This window comes from Apteryx rowi, unplaced genomic scaffold (genome assembly GCF_003343035.1).
Source record: "Apteryx rowi isolate R43461 unplaced genomic scaffold, aptRow1 scaffold_107, whole genome shotgun sequence".
Classification (NCBI taxonomy): domain Eukaryota; kingdom Metazoa; phylum Chordata; class Aves; order Apterygiformes; family Apterygidae; genus Apteryx; species Apteryx rowi.
Genome location: NW_020447275.1, coordinates 2233161 through 2259140, shown reverse-complemented (window position 1 = coordinate 2259140; position 25980 = coordinate 2233161). Strand labels below are relative to the sequence as shown.

At 39.0% G+C, this 25980-nt stretch overlaps 1 protein-coding gene across 1 annotated transcript in view; it reads right to left on the bottom strand.

Annotated features, from left to right (window-relative positions):
• The window catches only part of INSC (INSC, spindle orientation adaptor protein), a 168318-nt gene that overhangs the window by 90710 nt on the left and 51628 nt on the right, over positions 1–25980 (bottom strand). The window contains 2 exon segments of the mRNA XM_026070738.1: positions 11467–11531; positions 11533–11561. Coding sequence (XP_025926523.1) covers positions 11467–11531; positions 11533–11561 — 94 coding nt within the window.

The following is a 25980-nucleotide window of genomic DNA, read 5'->3' as shown; positions in this document are numbered from 1 at the left end:
GGGGGGGCGACAACCTTTCATCACCTTTAATTGTGCAGACTATTAAGTACCTAGTGTACGCCTTTTCTGTATTTCCATTGCAACCATCCGCAGAACGAAAGAAACAAATGAAGTAATGAAGTAGCTGAAGCAAAGTCCACACTTCCAGCAATATAAGGTGGTTTTCTAAAAAAATAAAATAAATAATAAAAAAATCATAGATTATCTGTAATCCTTTAGGTCTATTGCCTCACATAATACATACATATCATAATTCTATCCAAAATATTATAAGGAACAAACAAAATCAACTGGCACTGCTAACAGTTACATTTCAGCTTAATATTAAAGTCCTGTACGCATTTCTCTCCATCACTCCAAATCCCTCAGGGTTAATATGAGCTCAGAAATACAACCACTAACAGACACTAGCAAATTTAATGAGACTAGAAATGGGGTCAGACTATCATATTTCTTAAGATTGCTATACTATTTGTCAAAAAGGGAAAAAAGCAAAAAACCCATTTACGAGGTTGTATCATTGTTCTGCCAGCTTTCTTAAATTTGCTCATTACAGGTAAGTGAACAACTGATTACAAGATCCTCCCACCATCCCTAGGCAGCAATGAACCAAATTAATAGAGACGAGGCAATTAAGTAAGGAAGACATTCCCAGGAAATGTGAACTGAAGTGACAAATACTGTATCTAACACAATATGGTACAAGTATTTCTAACAAATAGCTGAGAAGATAAGTATGACAAGTCATAGTAAGATCATTAAAATATCCTCAAGTGAAGAGAGTTATTTTTAAAAATCAGACTGGGTGAAAAACATCTTAGAAATGACCGGGTATGGGTGATTATTCATCATCCTCTGTTATAGCCAGTGTTGAAAAAAAGTTCAGTGAACTAGCTCGCTAGGCAACAACATTGTAAAAATGATGGTAAAATATGGCGCGTGAAAGGAACAAGTCAGTTTTTGTGAACAAAAACACTTTTCACATTTATGAAAAGCATCTGTTAGGCAGCGTTCAACATTATCAACCTGCAACAGTGCAACTGGATGCTACATGCATAATGTCAGGCATAACAAGGCATATAGGGTCATAATATACTGACTGCTATATAAACATTATTAAAATAGCAACTTGTGGAGATAGGCTAATAAGGACTTCCATTGTGTCTCCCCAGCTGAGGTGGAGGAAGGAAAGACACAGGAAGATAAAGTAGCTTGCCTAAGGCCAAAAAGATTAATCAGTAGTATAACTAGGGTAGAATCAGAAGGAATGATGTATAATGTTCAATTCAAAATTAAAACTTCTCCAAATCATATTGCTCACCTGGAGACAGACATCATTTTTTCCTCATAAGACTGTAGAGACGTAAATGAGTTGGCTGTCTTGAGGATCCCTTTATTAGTCTAATCTCTGTTTTGGAGTCTGGTGAGAAGGCATATTCCTTTAAGGAGGACTATGTGGTCCTTTTCCAGTTCTTTTCTTCCTGTCTGGTTAGCTCAGCAAGTGTGAATGTGTCTGGAATGTTTTGACAAAGCTTGCCTTTTTTGTTGTTTTTTGTTGTCGTTTTTTGTTTGTTTTTAAGAGGAAAGGTATCTCGGATATATTGAGGTCAACAGCCAGGATTTCATCCTTAATAGTTTTCCAGGGCTCATAAGAATAGTCCCATTTATATTACATACATGATAACCAAAAGAACATGGCTTAGCTGCTAAAATAAGAGACAAAGCATGGGTCTTTATTCCAGTGTAAGCTTCTTACCAGCAGAATACTAAATTCAGATTGCTTGATATCCGTAAAATTACATAGAAAGTCAAGGCTTCACAATAGTTCTGCAAGGTAGATGACCATTAGCCCCATACAGTGAATGGGAAAACAAAGACACAGTCTTTGTAATTTGCAGTTTAGAAAGACCTGGAAAGCAATCAAATCTAAGAGTACACAATGCAGGTTCTGTTCCCCTTGTTGGCTGGATTATTTACAGCTGATGTTAAGTTTAACTTTGCCTCCTTGAAGACTAAAACAAACTCTTCTGTGCATGACCAAGTTTTCTAACTCTAACAGATCTGAAATAAAGTTCTAAGATGCACGCCAAGAACTGTGGCCAGTGTAGCAGTAAAGCTCTTGGTGTGGTTCACGAGCAGAGTCCTAGGCACTCGTATGCTCTCATGGAGCAGAAAAGGTATGAGCACGCACTTAGTTTCATAGTGACCTGCAAACACCAGCTTTACCACATTTAGCTCATTGTTTCCTACATTCAGGAAACTGTGTTTGACAGCAGCCTCAATCATCAAGTACAGCATCACTGCCAGGCACACAGCATTGTTCAGAGACCACGCAAGACAGGATTGTAAGCCACAGGCTTGTGTTCTGTGGGACACAGGTCTCCAAGTTCCCCTGCTCTTAAGTGCAACAATTGGACTCTTCACTGTCTTGTGTGTCACTAGAAACATCGAGTTATCATGATGGGTTGATTCTGTCATGCTGTAGCGTTTCTAACTCTGCAATCCTTTTTAGCCATCAAATTGCTGGGAGAGGTTTCTTCTGCATATCCATCCTCCATATCTAATACAATAGGTTCAGAAGAAGCATGCTTGCAGTTCAGGCTTAGTATTCTGTAACACCAGGAAGTTCAAATAGACAATATAGAAAGCCAGGAATGTGGCTCTTACCAACTATTTGTGGCTGAAGCATTATTAGGGATTGCACACCACAGACTTGGGGCATAACAACTGCTGAATCAGAGAGCTAGTTAACTTCTTGGTATTTAGTGGGGAGTTTTCTCCTAAGCTTTCATGGTAAATAAGCAAGATGTCTACATACTTTTCTTATAAAGGTACTAAAACTAGACATTCTCAGGTCTTGATTTTGTCTCATCTTTTTTGCAGGCGGCAGCGGGAGGACAGGACCACCACCTAAAAACTAAAAGGGAAGAAGTCTAATGCTACATTATGTAAATCTATGCAACAATAGGCAGAAAATGCTGAAATCACATTTTGAATTAAAGGACTAAAATAACAATATAAATGCAACTACTTTAAGATTTAAAATTTTCATGATTTTCTCATGGTAGAGCTAAATGTACTCCAAACTTCTGAACATGCTTCCATGCTACAACAAAGTAAAGTCCCACATGCAAGATACAACCCTAAAGAACAAAAATAACTGGCAAGACTATCTTCTGAAGACAGAGCACAGAGAAATCTAACATAAGCAGTAGAATATACAAACACCTGATTACCATCTTCTCTGAAATATGCCACCAAGAAACAGGTATGATGAAAACTGGAATGCAAGTAAACATTATCAACCACAAATGACATGTGAATTATTTGAAAAAGTCTTGCTTGTACCAGAGAAAAAATTTGTAGAGTGGAAAACAAACCATTGAGTCAAAGCCATAAAGTAATAGTAGAAGAGCTAGTCAGAGGGTTCAAAGTTGCATTCCTACTTTGATATTGCAATAAAAAATAAAAAAAAAATCACACAATACTGGCAAAGATATACACAGAAAGCATCATCTATGACTTGGAATAAAGATGAACTAACATTCACGCAAGTTCTGTTACTTTATGTTAGAGACATTAATTTGAGGGTCCTCTCTGAAAAGGATATCAAGTTCCAAATGGGAAGATATTCATCAGGCAGATCAACTCTACTATTTCCTTAGGATACAAAAAGAGAAAAAAAGCCTTTCCTACAGATTTCCACATTTCAATGTGTGTTCTGAAAACACTCAGCCAGAGTTCTTATATGATACAGGCTCTACCAGCACTAACTTGATCATTACATAGTGTTTATGTGCTATATACTATGGAACATGTTATCCTGACAAGAGGATTTCAGGGTGAATGCTTAGCTGTCATCTAGGATGAAACATGGTGCTTGACCATAAAAAAAGAGAGAGAGTTGCCCAACTAACAGCAAGCCACAAATATGAAATACAAACACTAATAAATGAAGGTCTAATGAGGCAAGTTGAAGACATTATTTAAAAATGCGAACAAATTAATGAATTTAAAGCAAGTCACCATAACTTCACACAGCTATTATAATGGACAAATTCAAACTTCCTTCAGTTTAAAAGCCAAAGTTCTTTTGCAATTTCTACATTTCAATATAGAATATTAACAGCATAGCTCTGGGAAGCAATAGAATATGTTTCTATAGCGTGTTAAACAGCTAAATATAAAGTTACAGTGATAAAACTATCAGAATGAAAAAGTTAGGAAAAAACTTGCATTCTGGTAGGCTTACATACCCCCCAAAATGCATAAAGTACAAAGAATATGTAGTTATTTTTACTGCCTGTGGGCTAAACTGCTGACCTACACTTTAACATCCTGAATACAGGAACAAACAGATATTTTACCCAGGGATTCAAAGAAAAGAAAAATCTGTTGAGTTCATATTCTTCACAAATGTCACCAAATGATAGCAAATCAATACAGTCACTATTTTACTAACATCAGCCTTTGGATCCAGTCAACTAGCAACACCACAAAATGCCTCTCAAAAGGAGCATGTGGATAAATGCACCTATTTTAACTAACACCATCAGAATCCTCACAAACAACCTGCTTTCCAGTTTCATTGCAGGTGAAATATAAGTCACTAAAATCAGAAATATTTACTTCAAAAGCTAAGCTCCCTTTCTGAAGCTATAAAATTCTTTGCTGAATTGCTACAGGTAGTTGAAGGGAATGAAAAGAACAGGTCTTTCAGTGAGATATGATTAGTGCCTTGAGCCATGCAATAACTGAGTTTATTCCTTGTCACCAGAAGATAACTGTGTGTTACTGGCATAGCATCCTCTTTTCTCCTGTAGTACACCATTCCTAGAGCTTATTGCAAAAAAGAACTTTTTCAGTTCTCTAGCAAGCATTTTATTCCTGGATGGTTTAAAAAATTCATACAGCAAATAATAGAGCCGTGTAAATACAACGAACTTTGTACTCTGAACACCTTCAACTCTCAGCTCTTATTATAGATAATGTGCTTTTATTCTCTAGGGTTTCTTATGGTCTTTAGCTAAATGCTTTAGAGAACTATGACATAAACATCCTTGATATTATCCAAATAAAACTGAGTATAGGGAACCCAGAATTTAAATTATCAAGGCAAGACCTATGCACAGTAAGTAGCCTGTAAATTACAAACAGGAAATACAAATATTTTCCACTTCGGTAGGGAGTACCACTTCTCAGACACGAAGTTCAGTCTTCAGACATGGGTGGAAAAGCCAGAAACATAGAATAAACCCTTTACAATTGGCAGCAGGCACTACAGGAAACCATGAAATAGAAAGAATTCCTCTCTTACAGAAAATGTCTGAGAAGCATAAGGACATATACAACTCCTGATTAGGGGAAACATTTGAAGCATTTGCATTTAAATATGGTTTTATGATTAATTATGAACTTGAGCACAGTCTTAAAATTGTGCATACTTATAAATGGCTTGCTGAGTCTTTCAGAGTCAAGGTGCTGTAAGAAATTGGGAAGGTGAGGTAAGTGTTGTTAGGACAGACACAAGTAAGAAGTGATAGAAGTGATAACAGAATGTAGAAGCCATTCAGATATGGAATAAGCAGGAAGGAGGTTTAAAACTTCTAACAAGAACTGAGGGGGGAAAAAAATAGAGAAAGAATAGACCAGAATGAGATAAAAGCTAGTATCCTTTATTCAGGTTAATACACAGAAGTTATGTCCCAGGAATCATTCATTTCAGGTATTCATATCTAAGAAAGTAGATAGATAAGCAAACAGGAAAGGGTTCAGTGAACTATGACATGACCAAAAGAACCTGCTGCTCAAAATTCATTCCAAACCTGAACTTACTTCACTTTAAGGCCAGATGAACAGGTGGGCACCAAAACCTAACAATCTCCATCACCTACAGAATACAAGGGATAAGAGAACATCAGCTTGCTGAATAGAAAGGAAAATACCTGTGAAATTTTGGGCAAGACTCAATTTTTATGACTGTATAACAGCACTTCCCTGCCTGTGACTCTGAGGACTAAATCACATATTTGTGAAGTTTAGTGACAGAAGCCCAACACATAGATCCACTCTTTTCCTGACAGTCCTGGTTATATTTGCTAACCGAACATGTGAAACACAATGTTAAACAAACATTGTTGAAAGGCTCATCATGTGTTTTGTAGCTCAAACTCAACAAACTCAAAAAACCTCTTCTCAGCTGTACAGAGGCCATACAAAGTTCTAGAAGTAAAATCTAATGTGCACAGTCCTTGAAATAATTCAGTCCCTGAATAGGTAAAATCCATCCTACTTTACAAAGATTCTTATTCTACTCTCATCACCAGGAATATTTTGTCAAAGTATTTTTTTTGAGGAGAAATGCAGTTTCCATTAAAAAAAACTAAAAGTTTCCATTATAAATTTCCATGTTTGTTCCATAAAAGTCTGCATATTTGTCATCCCAATTTGGGAGAAAAACAAGGTAGAATTGGTACAGTTTCCCCAGCAAAAAAAATTCTAAATTTCTCTTGCTTCTATTTCAAGTAACTTCCAACTTCTGACAAACATTTTCTGTCAATGAATCAATTCACCCCAAATATACACCGTTATTTTTCCTTACAGTTTCAAAGAAGTCTTAGCATCATTTCAACCATTACTTCTTTCCCCAGTGGAGAAGTAACAAAGTATTTAGTGGAGCTGTGGAAGACACAACATGATGTCCAGCACTTCATGGACGGTAGGCATTGGTCCTAGAGCTTTGGAGGAAGCATTAAAGTGCTTACTTTCTGTACTGAAAACCTGAAAGTTACTTCACACAATTCATCCAGAATTCCCTGCAATCTACAGTGAGATGGTATTCTAGCCCATATTATCTGCCAAGAAAATAAAGGTTTGAGTTCTTTCTCCCTGGAGATTTTGTTAAATCCTTCAACACTGTGTTTGGATTTTTGAACCTGATCAAAGTCTCTGCTTCTTCCACTACAGGTCCTCACTCTTCCACCTAATCATCCCCCATCCCTCAGTTTCCAGATATCACTTTCATCTGTTTTAACACAAGGTCAGGAAACATGCAACCAGCACAATTTTTTTTTCTTATAACCAAGCCAAATTTGACCTCAAATTTTTTGTACCATAAAATTTGGTGTCATGTCCACTTCAGCAATCTTCACCTTAAGCTGGTGTTAATTCAGGGGCTACTGTCGTAGGGGGCCTTGCAGTAGGTCTGTTGCTAAGCTCCCATCTCGCCTGTGGGGGGCCTCTCATGCAACCCCTTCTAAAATCCTGCTTCTCTTGCGGCACTTAGATGAGCACATTCCTCAGGACAAGCTGTTAATTAGGAGTAAGGTTTCAAATCTGAACTTGAAGAACACACTGATTTTTGTGTATGACAAGCCCACGCTGACATATACAAACCTGACAGTTTGTTTGTTTGTTGTTTTTAACCTCTCCATTTTTTTCAGCAAACATGAGTTTGGGACAAGGTAATTACAATTCTGCCTTGACTTAAAAGACAAACTTTCCTTTATTAAATGTACTCTTGTTTCCATTGAAAAGTTGTCCCTATAACAGGATTTTTTCCTAACTCCTTCAGTAATTTCCATCATATCCTACATGGCCTACAGATCGGATTTAGTCACTACAGCTGGTATAGTTCCTTTCACCAGAGATATATGGATATATACATAGAGTTTAGTCATTGTGCAGTGAACAGAGCTCCAGTCACCATTACCTACTGTACAGAAATACAAAATAACACAGCAAGAAATAAAAAATTAAGACAAACAAACATATTAGACAAATAAGCCAAAAGGAATATTGTAAGAAATCTACATTTCTTAAGTTGATAGCCACCCTAACACTGACTTTCTTAATAAAAGAGGGCATGTAGATCTTAATTTATATAACAGGACATCTAAGCAAATCCTTTAGAGAAGTTATTAGAGAACTTGCTGATGCACAGTACATTTTAAAGAGCAGTGCAAGGTTATAAATATGCATGGAGTGACCTCATCCATATTGTTCTTTCATAGGGCTCAGATCTTTAGTTTAACAGAAAAAGGAAGAAAGTAACAAAAGGAGGAAGGAATGTCTTTTGCTTAAGACACAGAATTGGGAGACAGGAAACCTGGATTCTGTTTTTGGCTCTGACACAGAGGTCACTCATGGCAAACTTTTCCAACTTTGGGGATCAAAACAAGGAAATAACTTTCAGAGGTGAAATGCTACAGTCAAAGGACTTAGCAGCAAGTACCTAGATTTGAAAGGCTTGTCTACTTTCTCTGTCTCAACTTCATCTGAAACACAGTGATAAAAATTTTCATCTATACCCACTGATGATGTTGATGATGGTGATTTGGTGCTTTGAGATTCTATGGAAACTTCCATGAGCAAATAACTTAAAAATAGTATTAGCACCAAGAAAGACAGAAAGATAGACATCTAATGGGTTTATCTTCCAGGTACTCAAAGTCTTGACCTTCAACAAAAGAAAAAAATCTTTAAATAATAAACATTGCCCTTTGTTTGTACATGAGTTGAAATTATAATCTCCATTTTCACCTTTCATTTTTAAAACTATAATGATGTTCAAACTGTATATTAAGCAGTCCTGCATCATTGCATTTCTGAAGATCAGGAAGATAAACTCTCTCTGCCCCTTACCCCTTCATCTTCAAGAGTATCTCCAAGAAATATAGCATAAATTTCAGCATCTTTCAGCATGAGGATTTTTTTAATACTTCATTTCCATAAAAGATTTTCCCTTTATTCCTTATTTTAAAATGTCTATGTCATATTGTATTTGTCACAATTTCAACTGTAAGCTGAATGTTTAATCTGAGAAACAAAACCAGTGTTCCATTTTGCTCTCTTTTTGTTATGGCCTACTCTGCTTCGTTTAGCTGAATGACTTCAGATTCGGTGCTCCTGACTGTAAGTTTAGTTTATTATCCAATATGGAAAGTGCAAGAAACCATGACTACCATGAAAAATCTGGCTATATCATAAGCTTTAGCTTAAAGTAAACACAAAAGGCTGATAGTTTTTATTATGCAGGAGGCAAAGGGGGAATAAAAGAGAAAGAAAACTTCTTTTACGTTAGCTCTCCCATCTGCAAAAACTCCCTAGAAACATGGAAAAAAACAATCCCAATAGAAAGATGTGAGGAAAGAGTCACAGCATTTTTCAAAAGCCACACTAAAATAACTCTACTACAGAATGGGGCTATATGCATCTCTAAGGAATACATTCCCACTTAATATGCTATAGTGAACTGGCCATTACTGATGGCAACATATGCTTGAAATGGATTATTTTTATGGTCATTTAAAGTGCTTTACATAGGACTATTGACAGCTTTTGGAGACTAATTGAATTCTTTAAAAGAGAGAATTTAAATCAATTTCCAAATGTTTTTTCTCCTAAGACACATAATGATCACCGTTTCTAAGCTCCTAACTCAGTGAAATGGAAAATAAAGTTTCTGTAACAATAATTTTGTTTTTCCTCAGGATATTTTATATGTTTAAATACTGTATCTGTAACAGTCCAGATGTCAATTAGAGAAGGTAGGTCTGACAGTATGTTTGAAAACCACCAGCACAGTGATTCAATACTCTAGGGACTATTCCTATACAAGCTGCAATTTCCCACAAAATAAAAGAGGAGAGAAAACAATGTAAACAACAATTCAGCCAGCACAGGGGCTCAGCTTAAGGCCCCAGTTCTAAATTCCTTATACAGCCAAGATAACTGTTGACTTTAATGGGACTAATGGCACTACATAAAGATGCCCTGCTTGGCCCAGCAGTTTGCTACAGCACAGCACTTGCTATATAGGACTTGTCTAGATCACTTCCTGTAATAAGATGCGATGTAGTGTGGAGTTGATGCAAGGCAGTATGGTTTTGTTCAGATGACATGGCAGAGTCCTGTCTGCCTGAATAGAGTAGAATCGACTTGCAGGCAGTTTTCTTTTTCAGAAATCCCTAGCCTGCAGCTTCTGTGCTTTTCAGTTCTGTGTTACTGTAGCTTTGAGTGTCACATGCATTACTCCCACACCACATATTCTGTTATCAGCATATGGAGTCTATAGCCAATATCCTCGTTTATGCATTAGTAACCAAAACTTGCTATCATTAACCCAGAACAGCCCTTGCCATCTACAGGACCTATTGCCTTAGGCAGTTAACACCACTGTTGGCAACTAGCTTTCTACTACAATAACAGACTTCATTGACCTTCTTGCAAGCCGAGTTCTTGGCACAGCAGTTGGCTTTGATAAGTTCTTTGACTTTTGATCCAAGACTCAGCTGCTGGAAGCTATTAGTTTTCACCAAGCAATTAACCTGGGTTTCTGGCAATTCGTCTGATCTTTGGGTTAGCCTGAGCACTTCCACAGCAAAGTCATCAGTCTGTCTTCATTGCTGTGTACATCTGAGGAGGTATTCCATGGCTCTGTGTGTTGAGATACTGAGTTTCAGCATGAATTAGTGACACCCGTTCTCTAACCCATGGAATAAACTAAACTAATAAGTGAGACATGACACACCACTGCTGTTGATACTAGTCCTTTCCATCCTATCCAGGACTTCTGGGAGTCACTGACTACTAAGGCAATCTTTGGCTAGAATTCAGGGAACAGTACCAATTACCAAAGGCCTCATGTAATTTTTTTTCCCAGAAGACAACAGACACCAATAGTCTTATTGTGACTATAAGCTTGATGTCATTATCAAAATACCCACTTGAAGAGTCAGACAGGGAAGGTAGAGAAAATACCAAATTCCTGGTGAAGAAAAGCCTCACATTTTGAGATTGAATATCAGGAGGGTGTTATTACAGTAAAGATTCACAATCTGGACTGAAAAAAAAAAGGAGTAGAATGACATTTAATGAAGTTTAAATCCCTTTTGTTTCTGATCTCATTCCTGTAAACAATCATGCCACATATCAAGACTCTAGTTCAACAAGAATGTGGAAGCCAATTGTATTCATTTGTCTCTTTTCATGGAACCTACATTATGTTAGAGGTGAACCTATGCTACAGATGATACTCTAAATGCCAAGGAGCAGCCAGATTCTAAAAATCTGTTAATTAGTAGGCTCTCCAGCATCAAGGACTGGAGAGATTATGCTATAACCTCCATATCATTACCACAGCTACACCTGGAAAAAGTCAATCAGGTTAAAGAAATTTATATTTATAGTTTTCAGCAGTCTTCACGGAGTGCCGGGAATTCCAGTGGAACGACTGATCCAGTAAATATAGTCACATCTCTACTGCAAACATGTTCATCTATTTAAAATGGTGATTGCATATTCACTGTCATGATTTACCAGACTGCAAATGCCTTGACAAATGCATCCCAGACTTCCACATTCTTAACATTTTGTATGGACATTATTTAAAAATTAGTTTAAACTGAGTTTTTAAATCACCTTTTGATCTTCAAGGGAGTCTGTGTGACAGAGTGTATCACTTACCGCTGGACAGGTAACGGAAGGGAATCTAAGTGGTTCTCGCCCTTAAAAGCCATATTTATCCTATTCCTTACATGCACTTCTCCATAGGCGGGAATCTAGAGAGAAACAGTTATTTAGAAAAATTAGGGAAACTCAGGACTCGTCAGTCCAGGGTGGCATGACATTCTCCCATTAACCTGTGAGGTTAACTCATTAAAATCAATTGAAAGGACTTCTTCTACCTCAGGCCACCACAAACCTCTAGCAGATAATCAGAGCTAGTAAGTACACTTCATGGCATAAGCAACATAGGGTTTTGCATATTCCTGAAATTCCTGGATTACTGCACAGGTCAGAGCTGTGTTGAACACATTACAGGGTTAAGATAGGGTTGTTATTTAGCCTCATTTCTAAATCATTTTGCAGTAACTTGCACTCCAGAGGAAATAGATTTAGTAAGACTGTAATTCTTCAGGTTATTGTCAGAAAGACTGACTGCAAGATAGAAAGCAAGTGTATGTTTATATGATTTTAGAATCATATAGAACTACATTTAGAGAAAGGCCCTTGATGTCTAAGTTACTGAAGAATTGGATCCTTCTGTATTAAACCTTTTTGTTTTTCTGTCAGTTTGAAACTCCACGCATATCTTTTTCTCTGTTTTTTCCCTACACTTAGTGGCCAACAGAAGCATCCGAACACTCACCATTGTGCTAGGACGAGGCAGGGGAGGAGGACAAACAGAGGTAGTCTCCCCATTTTAGTAAAAAAGGGGGGGATACTGTCTCCCTCCCTCCTCTGTTAATTTGCCTCATCTTACATTAAGGCATTACCTAGGGCAAATCAATGAATGTTCTCAACAGAAGCCAGAAAGAGGATTAATTTTACCAGTAAAGGTGAAAGCATTCCCAGCCACCCACGTAGCTAGAAGAACAACAAATGTGAGATATTTGAAAGAGGAGAATGATCCACAACTCAAGAACAAGGAGGAGATAGATTAACTTGCAGGAAGAGGAGACAAGAACAGCGGGGAAATGATGCTTTCTTAAACGTGAAGAAAAACCTGGGATCGATGGATTTAAGTCTTGGAGAAAATACTTTACACAGGAAATGAAAGTGACTTGTGTCACCAACCGAGGGAGAATGTTTCTGATGTAACCACTTGTGAAATTTTGCCATTTGGTTATTGGCTACATTCTGCAAGCTGAGTCAGGCAGCATTTAAGAAATCTGTCTTTCCAAATTGTTCTTAATTGACACAGAGTGGCCCTCAGCATCTTTCCTAGCAAACTGATCTCATTGCTAATGCATTTCCTTGGGTCTCTTTTTGGCCAAGATCTGCACAGCAGAACCCACAAACATTGTCCTGAATACATAAAAGTACTACAGCCAAAGTAATGTATTCACACACTCTGCCCGCTACTAGTGCCAGATTGCTTGGATAACTTTTTTTCCCCTGAATCTTCCTGGAAATAATGAATTTAATGGATGAACAAATATACTGATAATGAGAGAAGAATCTGAATTAAAAAAAAAAAAAGCTGAACTCTATGATTTAAAAAAGATCGTAACAGCTTCTGGTATTTGACAGACTGTGCCTGAATAGCTCATATGTTCAAACATGAAAATATGAGTATGTATGCTTCAGTGCCCAAGACACACCCTGATTTGAAAAAGAGGCTTATTGGGCTTTTCTGGAGGTTTTTTTGTTGTTGTTTGTCTGCTTTAGCAGTTAACATATAGTGCACAGATAGCACTAATAATAAAGAAAAAACAGCTTTCTTCATTTCTTTTTGCTAGCAGATTTTTTTTGACTCTTTGTCAAAGAAATTTAAAATTACCAAATACAAGTAACCATATAATCAAATTTACTGAAAATAGCTCATTACCACTATCTTCTAGTGGGAATGAGACCCTAATCAAAGATGGACACATCCGCACAAAATCTCCAAGAAAAAATTTCATCTCCTAAATCCTAACATGTAAAGAACCGAGAAAATATTCTTTCAACAGTCTGTAGAAGTACAGACATCATGAATACTAGCCAATTCCTTCTGTTCAGCATCAAGCACAGGATTTACCTTTCTAAGCTCCCCACACAAAATCAACCACTTCCCTCTGGCAAGCTAAAGCTGCTTTGCCATTAGCTCAGCCCACTGAAATCTCTACATACACAAATCAGAGCATCTGATGTACTCCATTAGCTGGGATCAGTGATATAATGTACACAGTCATAAATTAGATTACCGCATCTCATTGTTCTCTATAAATTAGAAACCTGACAAAAAAAATACAGCTTTTTATTTTCTTTCTTCCCACAAAATACAGTTATATTATGGCTAAGAGCCTCTAAAAACATGATCAGCTCCTACTTAGAAGTCACTTATGCTCCAGGAACAATAACAAAATACCTCACTAATACCTTAACCAGTCTGCCTCAAGACTACATTTAGCTCAAATCTTTAAGCCCACGTTAATGCTGACCAAGTAAGGAAGCACTCTCTCTACAGCAGGTGTGTTCTCCCCAAACACATGGCAATCTGCCAGAAGACTGAATGCACCTCCAACAGCACAGCACCTCACACTACAGTCTGCCTAAACCCATGACTAGAAGACTGATTCAAGCCCCAGTGAATGACGCAGCACAATACTGTTATCTGCCCAGCACCTCATGTCCCAGTCTCCTGATCCTTGCTCACAATGGCTTCTCCATGTTGCTGGGTATTTATGGTACACAGTGGGAGATGTTGTTCAGCCTCAGGTGCTCTCATTCTGCTTTCTGGCTGAGGCCAAGACACACAGATTGTATTTCCTAGTAAAGACCATTACAGGACTGATGGAAACCCTCTGATCAGTTGTTGATGCTTTTTGTCAAAAGCCACAATAGTGTTGAGCTCTAGTCAGCATTCCTAAAATAACACCTCATACTAAAGCTGCCCATGCAGATGACCCCTAAGCATCATCTCAAGTCAGAGCAAGAAACCTTCAGAGTATCAAATGTTTAATCTTTTATGTTAGCTACTCAGAGTTAAAGGCTTCTTTGATCTAGCAAATGCAGGACAAAATGCACAGAGGGACACAGACACACTGTTACCAGCAGAAACATGTGCTAGCAACCTGTCATGAAAAACTCTCCAATGCTTTTCCCTTGAAGGACTGAAACACATGTAGGGCACTGTGTGTACTCTCTGCTGTCACTGCTATCTGAGCCTCTGAGGCAGACATTGAGAAGTTCAATAGCTTTCACAATAGTTATATGCAACTAAAGCAGGTGGCATGCACATCAGCCCACGTACCCAACGATACACAAAGTGTAAGCACGCACATACATGTTTCTCAACCCTCCCCACGAGCTGCTTCCTGACAATTGGCAGACAGCATTGCAGCAAGTAGAACTACAGATCTGAAACAGTGCCTGAAGTGAGGCCTTTCTCCCAAAGATCATTTGAAAGATGCCCCTCTGAATTCATGCGTACAAAATTTCATCAAAACATTTTTATACATATACACAGACATTTATTAAATATATTAGCAGAGTTGTGCAGCTGATGTTAATTATGTTCTTTCCACTGGCTTCAGTGGCCACCAGATCATGCCCACAGCTGCTCACAGATGCTGTCTAGGCAATTTTGCACAAAAACAGTAACACTACTTGTAATTTGCAATACTGTTCATTTTGGTACAAGCCTGAGTGACACTTCTGTGCTGAAATAATAGAATCTACATTCTTGGACTTTTCTAAAGCCAATTTTTAATACCTTAAACAGGATTTAACACAAATAGATGTCTGCACATGGACTTGCATCACAATCATAAATAATGACTTACAATCAGCTTAATTCTTTTGGTAGGTAATGGTGTGTGCATGTAGAATTAGACGCATTCAAGGCAGCAGTCTCTCCTTGCGTCCTGCATCATCCTCTTTGTCATGTCAACACTGAATTAGATTTTAAAATGTTATTTCCTCATGTTTACTAGATAGATGTAGATAAGCAGACCGCAAGCTACATTTCATTTCCAGTGAAGACAGTCACCCAAAAGTTTCCTTCAGAGAAAACTACTACACAAGAAGAAAATAAAACAGCACACCTGAAGCAGCCTGTAAGCATTGCTCACAGAAACAATGATGTCAGCAGAGGACATGACCACTGGGGGGGGGGGGGGGGGGGCACAGACCTATATAAATGCACACACACACACATATATATAAAATATACACACATATATATACATACATACACACACACCCCCCAGAAAAACATAACTTTCTCATATACAAGCATCAGGACCTGATGTTGGCAACTGATATAGAGACCTAAAAGCAGCTTGAAAATCTGACAAACCAGCCCCTCCGTAAGTTAAAGGAGGAGGGTTCTCATCCTAATTTACACTAGGCACCATAGCACACAGGTTCACCTGTGAAACCTGTGTGATGCCTCGTGAGCACAGTGGAGTGGCTAGGAGACCTCGAACTGCTGGTTCCACAACAGCAGATTCCACCTGCATTTCAGAAACTCCTTGCTAGGAACCTCTTGCTTAAGTCTACTTTAGCATTGGATAGAAGCTTCTGAAGTGCCACACTGCTTTTAGCATCCTGGAAAAGATGTTATTTCTGCTAGGACAATAGACCGCACCTTGACAAAACTCCCAATTTAAATTTCTTCCCCATCATTCAACATTAACATCATCAACATCATTCATCATTAACTCATATTTAACCAACCAGAAATTAGGAGGATTTTAGCAGACAGAATTCTATTAGAAATGCATCCATGTCCTAAAGCATCACAGCTACAGCATATATTCTTCAAAGTGAAATAGGTGTGACTCATTTACTCCTGTTACTGATGGCCCCAAGGAAGTTCTCCATCAAAAAATGATGTCCTGAACAATTAAGTTCTGAAACTCTCACAATTAAATTCACATTTTTGAACTCACTCACTGCTAGCATACCCACCCTCATAAAGGCTTAAGTTAAAAGGCTAATCAATGAACTTTTGCCATCTCATTTCTAACACCTAACATCATAATTTCAACACTAAAAAGACTATCTTAAAATAAGGTCAATCGAGAGCATCATTCCTCTTTCTGAAAGAAGGACAACCACATATTTAGCCTTTGATTATTAATAATCATCAGAATTAGAAGAGCATGTTATCTGTAAGTAGTATGGTTAATCTGAGAACAAGAAGTCATTAGCTAGAAGTCATTTTAGACTAGATAACATTTGATTAATATGAACAGTTCCTCCACCATAATAAAGTACAGTCTCTGTTCTGCCAAATAGTGCCTGTCCTTATTTTACAACTCTGGAAGTCTGGGAATCATTAGTTATTATTCTCCTGGTACACAGAATAACTGTTAATGGAATGCTACAAATCAAATTAAGAGGAAAATTCTGACAGCACTTATGTGATAGGTCAGAAAGTAAATACATAGATTCTGTCCTTCAGCAACACGTCTGGTCCATCAGAAGTTTTTCACACTAACCATTTGAGGACTCAGGATCCCATCCTCATTTTACTTTACATCAGGTTTATACAGGCATGAATTATTTACAATAGTAAAAGCCAACTCAGAATTAAGCTGAGTTTCACAAACCTAGGAAGCAATAAAACCAGAAAATTGTCCTTCAAACAATGCATTAAAATGGATCATATTAATATGGATCCATATACACAGATGTATGCATCAGTACTCCTAGAATGCAAAATTAAAACTAAAAGAGGCAGAGATGGGAACAAGGGCTACCTGAAGCATTCATTCGTAACAACTGCTCTTGCAGATCAAACTGAAAGCACTGCTGAGCAGTTTATGCTTTACATTGTCAAGTACAGTCAGAAGCACAAATCCATTTTCACTCATAAAGGGTTTTATTTTTAAGGCATATTTCTTTCCATCTGATCTCTCTTTATTTTCTGCAGGCAGAGGGTCCCATTTCAAACATTTCTGTGTTTATCTTTGACAATGCCCATCATACATGTGCAAACTATTGCAAACTTAAGTCTGTGCTGCTGCTTTTCTGTTCCAGATACTGAAGAAAGTTTTCTCATCTTAGCCTTACCATACACAGCTATACCTTGGAAACTCAAAAAATATATAGAGTGGCAGATAAAATCTATCTCAGTTTAAACAGATCATGTTGAAAATTACAAGCAGGATTCATTACTTCATAGGTCTTAAGTTAGCATGAGAAGTGCAACATTGCCAACTGCAAATACCAAGCAAGAAAAAAAGAAAGAAATCTCAAGCCAGGCTCTTAGGACACTATCTCATTTATCTTCATACAGAGCTTGAGTCCTTCATTCACTTTCTGGATTTGAAGCCTTCAGAACATCCTTCAACACTTACAATTTTCTTTGTGAGCCCAATGAAAAATTCTGCTTTTAAAACAACAGATACTGACTTGTTCATGTCATTTATTTTAGCAAGTGAAGCATATGGAAAGCACTAAATAGCATACTTGCAACACAACTAGGAGATTTGGCTACACTGGGAGAGGAAGCAGAGACCCAAACTGTTACACAGCTGACCATGATAAAGCATGCATATAACCATAGAGATCAGGGACAGAAGAGCTCTGTCATCTCACAAACTACAGTCAGTTCTTTTGCCAAGGCATGAATTTTCATTTAGTATATCTTTAGCAAATTTTCCAGTTCAGACATAAAATCTCTGGAAAGATGGAATTTCCATGATCATAGACTGCTTATAAAAATGTTTAAATAAGGAGAGAGAAAAGGATAACATTCTAGATTTCCTTCCCCCCCTTTAAGAAAATTATTTGGGGCAAAAAGCCACTGGCCTAATCACTTACTTGGCATCTTTTTTTCTTATCATTGAAAGTCTTTATAATCTCCCCTACTAGAAGGGACACACAAATTTATATAGATAGCAGTATTATTGGAGCAAACTGATTAGTGGTCACATTTCCAGTGATTAGAACTTCAGAAGCAGTTTGCTTCTGAAAGTTTTTGCGGAAAGGAAAGAATTTGCCTTTGACATTCAGGAACTGAATAAGCGGCAAGCTGGTGCACTTTGGAGTCGTATTTTATCTTTTTATATAATGCAGAATAATCACCATATAAAAGTGTTTATTGGTTCTCAGAGCAGTATTAACACAGCTTGCTATCACAAAACGCGAAGAAGTACAACTTCTTCATATTTATGCTTTCCTTGCTTTCTGAGGGACTAACTGCACAGTGCTTTCCCCCTTCTGTCTTAATGAAAAAAGCTAATTTGACATCACCTGCTTCACACCAACACACGTCTCAGTTCTAACACTCACAGTGGCAGCAACCTCCTTCTCAGCAATGGGTTCGTGGTTTCCACGGCATTTCTGCCACGCAGTGGCTAAAACAGGCTCATTTTGACCGTGCGGTCTGCAGACCTTCTCTTTTCAGAGTGGCCGCCTCAGCCACAACAGCCCATCCGCGGTGCGAGGAACATCTTTTAGGAGACTCTCAGCCGCAACCAGACCAAAACCCCCATTTAAAAAAGATTTTTTTTTTTTTTAAGACTACGTATACAGTGAGACACACGGCTTTAAACCAGTAACAGGGCCGCGCGATTCGCAGGTTCAGTCCCTAACGGGCGAACGTGACGGGCTGCACCTCACGAAGGGCTCCAACACTCACCTGAGGGGGGAGCGCGTGCACCAACGGCCGCCAACGGCCACCGGCCAGTTGGAACCGGTTCCAGCCGGTCCTGAGGTAAAATAAAACGGCCGCGGCAAAGCCCTGCGCGGGCGGCAACTTCACCCAGCAGCCAGGCCGTGCTTAAGGGGCGCTTTGCCCCCACGATGAGGGGGGCCACGCCGCGAGGAAGCTGTAACGCTGGGCGCGGCGGCACACCGCCACCCCGCCACCCTCGCCCCTCACCCGCCCGCGTTGGCCGCCTCCCGTCGGGGGAAGGGGAGGGGCGGGGACGCCGTGGCGCAAACAAGGCCAGGTGAGGCGGGGCCGGGTGCAGCGCGGGGGGGTTTCTGCATTTATCTAATTGTGTTCTCCCTCCCCACCCCTAATTCCTAAATCAGAGAGTGGAGGTTTGCACTGGTTGGCAATAAGTTGAGTACAATTCCCCTACTTTAGTTTGTTTTGCCTGTGGCAAATACAGTCCAGTGTAGGTGCAACAAATGCTTCATCTTGTCTCCCCAGTATGTTCTGTTTGAAGGAGATGGGACCTCGTATCCCTCCCACTCTCCTTGTAGAGAGATCAGAAATAAAGGGGCTGTTATTTTAACTAGCTATTGTATAGGACATAAATAAAAAGAAAAGGGGATTTTGCTCCTACCGTGTACGAAGCATTTTTAAAAGATTACAGCCTAACCAATGCAAAAGGAGAACAGTATGTCATCAGTGCAGCAGATCCAGAAGTGGGGACGTTTACCTCCAAATTATGCTATCATATACTCGCATTGAAGTACAGCAAACTGTAATATGCTTTTCTGGCTAGCTGAAAACATGCTGGGAGATCTCAAGGAAATTGCTTGGCTAAGAACAGCTGAATTGAATGTGCAATATAAAGGATTCAATAGCAACTAGATACTGTAGGTTGTAGCTTCTTTCACAGTGAGTAGACAAACAGCGTGAGAAAACAGGCCCTGCGCACTGTGAGAGAGCCGCAGCTCCACCAGTGGCAGTGAGGTGATTTGACTAATGCTACGGTGAAGACAAAACACAGGCTCTAGGCTGTATCCTGCAGGTTAGTGGGGCAAGTGCTGGTTCAAGGCAAACATCGGAATGGGCAGCATATTGTGAAAGGACAGCTAAAGGCAAGGGCAAATGAAAAACTAAATGGCAGCCCAGTGTAGATTTACAGCACAGATATGCTGAAGAATAGTCATTTGAGTTGCACAAGGACTAACTTCCAAAAAGCTTCATGAAGTATTGTTTTATATGTCTTCTTGATTTCTTAATAGATCTTCAAGCAAGGAAGTTGTACAGATTGCTTAAAGCAAGAGAGGCATTTCTTTGCCCCTTCCTTCTTATCCCTCTGTTAAATTGCTTCATAACTTTGTAACTAATTCATAAAATTGATGCTTCTTCATGAAGGAAAAATTTTTTTTTCTTCCTAGTAAACGTGTCTACGGTCAAGCTTTTAAATGAATTCTACTTAGTCTATAGCCTCCTCTCACTCATGATGAGTCCTGCTGTCTTCTGCAGCCAGCGCTGCTCAGAAGTGCCTACAGACTATAGCAGTTTTACTGTTATTTGGTAATACAGGGCTTCTAGATGCAAAAAAATTATGGCTAAAGCTCATTATTCACCTTACAAACATCAAAAAAAAAATCCAAAGGAGCTTAAAGTCAAAATAGATGAAATCATCTTCACTTTCAGGCAAGGAGTGGAGAAACAGAAATGAAGTGACTTACCCAAAGTTAAACATGATACAACCACAAATTGAAACCAAGTATCCCAAAGTCTAATATTGTGAGTTAGTACCTGTAGAAGATAACCTTGTACTTAGCAGCTTCAGTGAAGGGAAAAGAATAAGAACCTATACAAATTACTCACTTCCTACAAAGAAAGATGACAATATCTCTACTCATCTTTGTATACAATCCATTTCCTATAATTAAAGGATTTCACCTTAATATCCATTTCAGTTACTCAGGCAGTCTGAAAGACATCCTCACTTATATTGATATTCCCCTAAAGAACAAAAAAAAAAACCTGACATTTTAACAGAGATGAGCAAAACAATATTATTAATTCAGGTCACAGCCCATACTATCAAAGTCTTTATTGGAAGTATTGCAAGTCATTGCATGGTAAACAGTGGTGGCATTTTCACAATATTTGGCAGCAGCCATTAAGTTTTTCATTTTACAGAGTTAATATCCAGTTGCTGTTTTTTGTCATTACTCTGAAACCCTTAAAACCAGCTTTAGACCAATACATATAAATGCACATTCACCTAAAAGTTAACACGGACATGAAAGACAGCTCACTCTAGCCATTGAACAACCTCTCTATTTGCATTACCTATAAACTTGTTGCTTCTATCACTAAAATTTGTCTTTTCTTTTCCTTCTTCTGCATATTGGGGGAAAGAAATAAAAGGACATTAGAGACTTTTATATAGAAAAGTTAATATGGAAGAAAATAAACGAGATGTCAAAGTTATTGCTTGCTAATGAGGCACCTGGACACAATGCAAAAAGCAGGGAACCCAGTGTTCAGGGACCCAATTTAATGACAAGCATGTGAAGATTAGCCAGCACAACAAGGAACATGTAAAACAAAGGTGGTCAATTCATGCACTTTTAAGGAAGCCGGTTATCTTAACAGGGATTCTCCACTAGGGTAACTTCATGCTAATTGCAGTCTCTGTCTTAAAGTATGTCTTTCCTAAAATGTGAAACAACAAATCCAGTAAAGTAACACAGACTTTTTCATACAAGGGTGAAAAATCAGAGCAGGTTTGTGAAAGTGCCTGGATATGCAAAATATGAACACATTTGCACCTACTGCAACATTTGAGTGTTGTACTTTTTTTTTTTTCCTTTAATAACTCCAATTAACACTTCCAGACGGTATGTCAGCAGAACTTAGTTTCCTAGTCATTATATTTCTACATAAAGATGAAATAATAAAAGAGAGAGAAAAATCCCACTGTTACAGCATTTTCTACTTAAAAAAAATGGTATGTATATTTTTGAACCACTGCCAGAGAGTATCCAGTCATCAGACATTCTCCTCCCCCTCCATCCGTCAAACAAAGAGATGTGAAGGGCCAGAAAGCTGTTATAAAGATACAAAAAGGGAATCCCCAGCAGTACTAGAGGCAGAACAAACTGCTCTGTAGCGTGATCCACATATTTAATGTCTTGGGGGCAGATGTAGTGCAGCCAGAGTACATCCAGAAATCCCTAGCAAACCTGAAGGCTCAGGGGGATTGTGCAGCCTCTACACGTTAGATTAGACCTACGCCAAAGATCAAGCTGTGTCCTGGGAACAGCTTGGAGCTGAAAGTGCAGTGTCTACTTCAGGTCAATGTGCTGCAATCACACTTTGTGTCAAGACACACTCTTGAGCCTTTGGGTGCAGACCCCTGGAAGGCCAAGCTGAGAGCTTTCAAATGGTATTATTTGATATAATGTTAAGATTTATATGGTTTGCAGTTTTTCCATTTTAGAAGCTGAAGTTTTATTATGGAAGGGCCAAGGAGGAGAGAGTACAGGCAACAAAGCAATAGAAGAGACATGAGGAGAGGAGCATTGCTCATTATCAAGTAAAGTGTAGCTATTGAGTAGTGTATATATGAAGACCCATGCTGCACCTAAGAGCATATAACATTACTAATTCTGATAAAAACAAAACTGGATTCCCCTTTCCAGACAGAAGTGTCTTTGTCAATGAAAACTGTGCATCATTAAGAATTCAGTGAAAACAGGGAAGAAAATGTAGCATTTGCCACTGATACTTAGTAACTATGAACAAAAGCATATTACAGGCATACCTCGTTTTATTGCGCTTCGCTTTATTGCACTTCACAGATACTGCAGTTTTTACAAATTGGAGGTCTGTGGCAACCCTGCGTCGAGCAAGTCTATCGGTGCCATTTTTCCAACAGCATGTGCTCGCTTCGTGTCTCTGTGTCACATTTTGGTCATTCTCGCAATATTTCAAACTTTTTCATTATTATTATATCTGCTGTGGTGGTCTGTGATCAGTGATCTTTGATGTTACTATTGTAATTGTTTTGGGGCGCCACAAACTGCGCCCATATAAGACGGCAAACTTAATCGATAAATGTTGTGTGTGTTCTGACTGCCCCACCAACCGGCCGTTCCCGTCTCTCCCCCTCTCCTCGGGCCTCCCTATTCCCCGAGACACAACAATAGTGAAATTGGGCCAATTAATAACCCTACAATGGCCTCTAAGTGTTCGAGTGAAAGGAAGAGTCGCACGTCTCTCACTTTAAATCAAAAGCTAGAAACGATGAAGCTTAGTGCGGAAGGCATGTCGAAAGCCGAGAGAGGCCGAAAGCTAGGCCTCTTGCGCCAAACAGCTAGCCAAGTGGTGAATGCAAAGGAAAAGTTCTTGAAGGAAATTCAAAGTGCTACTCCAGTGAACACACGGAGGATAAGAAAGCAAAACAGCCTTATTGCCGCTGATATGGAGAAAGTTTTAGTGGTCTGGAAAGAAGATCAAACCAGCCACAACCGTCCCTTAAGCCAAAGCCTAATCCAGAGCAAGGCCTGAACTCTCCTCAATTCTATGAAGGCTGAGAGAGGTGAGGAAGCTGCAGAAGAAAAGTTTGAAGCTGGCAGAGGTTGGTTCATGAGGTTTAAGGAAAGAAGGCGTCTCCACAACATCAAAGTGCAAGGTGAAGCAGCAAGTGCTGATGTAGAAGCTGCAGCAAGTTATCCAGAAGATCTAGCTGAGAGAACTGATGAAGGTGGCTACACTAAACAACAGATTTTCAATGGAGACCGAGCAGCCTTCTATTGGAAGAAGATGCCATCTAGGACTTTCATAGCTAGAGAGGAGAAGTCGATGCCTGGCTTCAAAGCTTCAGAGGACAGGCTGACTCTCTTGTTAGGGGCTAATGCAGCCGGTGACTTTAAGTGGAAGCCAGCGCTCATTTACCATTCTGGAAAGCCTAGGGCCCTTAAGAATTATGCTCAATCTACTCTGCCTGTGCTCTATAAAGGGAACAACAGAGCCTGGACGACAGCACATCTGTTTACACCATGGTTTACTGAATATTTTAAGCCCACTGTTGAGACCTACTGCTCAGAAAAAAAGATTCCTTTCAAAATATTACTGCTCATTGACAATGCACCTGGTCACCCAAGAGCTCTGATGGAGATGTACAACGAGATTCATGTTGTTTTCATGCCTGCTAACACAACGTCCATTCCGCAGCCCACGGATCAAGGAGTCATTTCGACTTTCAAGTCTTATGATTTAAGAAATACATTTCATAAGGCTAGAGCTGCCATAGGTAGTGATTCCTCTGACGGATCTGGGCAAAGTAAATTGAAAACCTTCTGGAAAGGATTCAGCATTCTAGATGCCATGAAGAACATTTGTGATTCACGGGAGGAGGTCAAAATATCAACATCCACAGGAGTTTGGAAGAGGTTGATTCCAACCCTCACGGATGACTTTGAGGGGTTCAACACTTCAGTGGAGGAAGTAACCGCAGATGTGGTGGAAACAGCCAGAGAACTAGAATGAGAAGTGGAGCCTGAAGAAGTGACTGAATTGCTGCAGTCTCATGATAAAACTTTCACGGCTGAGGAGTTGCTTCTTATGGATGAGCAAAGAAAGTGATTCCTTGAGATGGAATCTACTCCTGGTGAAGACGCTGTGAACACTGTTGAAATGACAACAAAGGATTTAGAATGTTACATGAACTTAGCTGATAAAGCAGCAGCAGAGTTTGAGAGGATTGACTCCAATTTGGAAAGAAGTTCTGTTGTGGGTAAAACGCTATCAAACAGCATCACAGGCTACAGAGAAATCCTTTGTGAAAGGAAGAGTCAATCAATGCAGCAAACTTCATTGCTGTCTTATTTTAAGAAACTGCCACAGCCACCCCAACCTTCAGCAACCACCACCCCGATCAGTCAGCAGCCATCAACATTGAGGCAAGACCCTCTATCAGCAAAAAGATTACGACTCGCTGAAGGCTCAGATGATCGTTAGCATTGCACACTTAATAGACTATAGTGTAAACATAACTTTTATATGCACTGGGAAAACAAAAAATTCATGTGACTCGCTTCATTGCAATATTCACTTTATTGCAGTGGTCTGGAACCAAACCTGCAATATCTCCGAGGTGTGCCTGTAGTGTAGAGCAAAGAGGGCTAGGCCTCTTCTTCTAGGCCTTTGGGTGTTTGGGGGGAGGGTTGTTTTTTTAAGTCTGGCTATGCTATAGAGTCAACATGAAATCTTTCATCAGCTTACAGTAACATTGAGTAATATATGTCATAAATCTGTATTGCACACTACTGTCCTTACACAAACTATTGGGGGGTATTTGTAGCTTCATTTAAGAAGTGATTATCTACTTGTAGCAATGCTACAAAGTAAAGTCCCAAATTTGGAAGGTACACAAATTAGAGTCTGTATTTTCCTTCATTCTCTTTTCTAACTATAGGGCCCAGATACACAGCAAGTTACTGGAGTCCAGCAACTTACTGTGTGTCAGCTGAACTACAGTAACTGACTGCTGCTCAGCTGATGTTCAGTAACCTATTACGCAAAAGAAGTGGCGTGTGAGTTTTGAGTACACAATGAACTGCTTCACAGTCTGTTCCAGAATGGCTGTATTATTTGTTCTCATGATTTTCTAAAAAGTGATACTGAGAGAAGAGAAAAATTATCTTTTAAGACATGCATGTCTCATTGTAGAAAAGAGCTGATATTTTGATAAATATTAATATTATGGCTTTTTAATAGTTTGTGATGGCCCAAGCAGAGAAACATACACCAGAGTTAGTTGAAATTAAAGATTCCAAAGCCAAACTTTGGCTATTAGCATCTAAAATTCAGTGAGTTCCTAATCATTAGGCTTA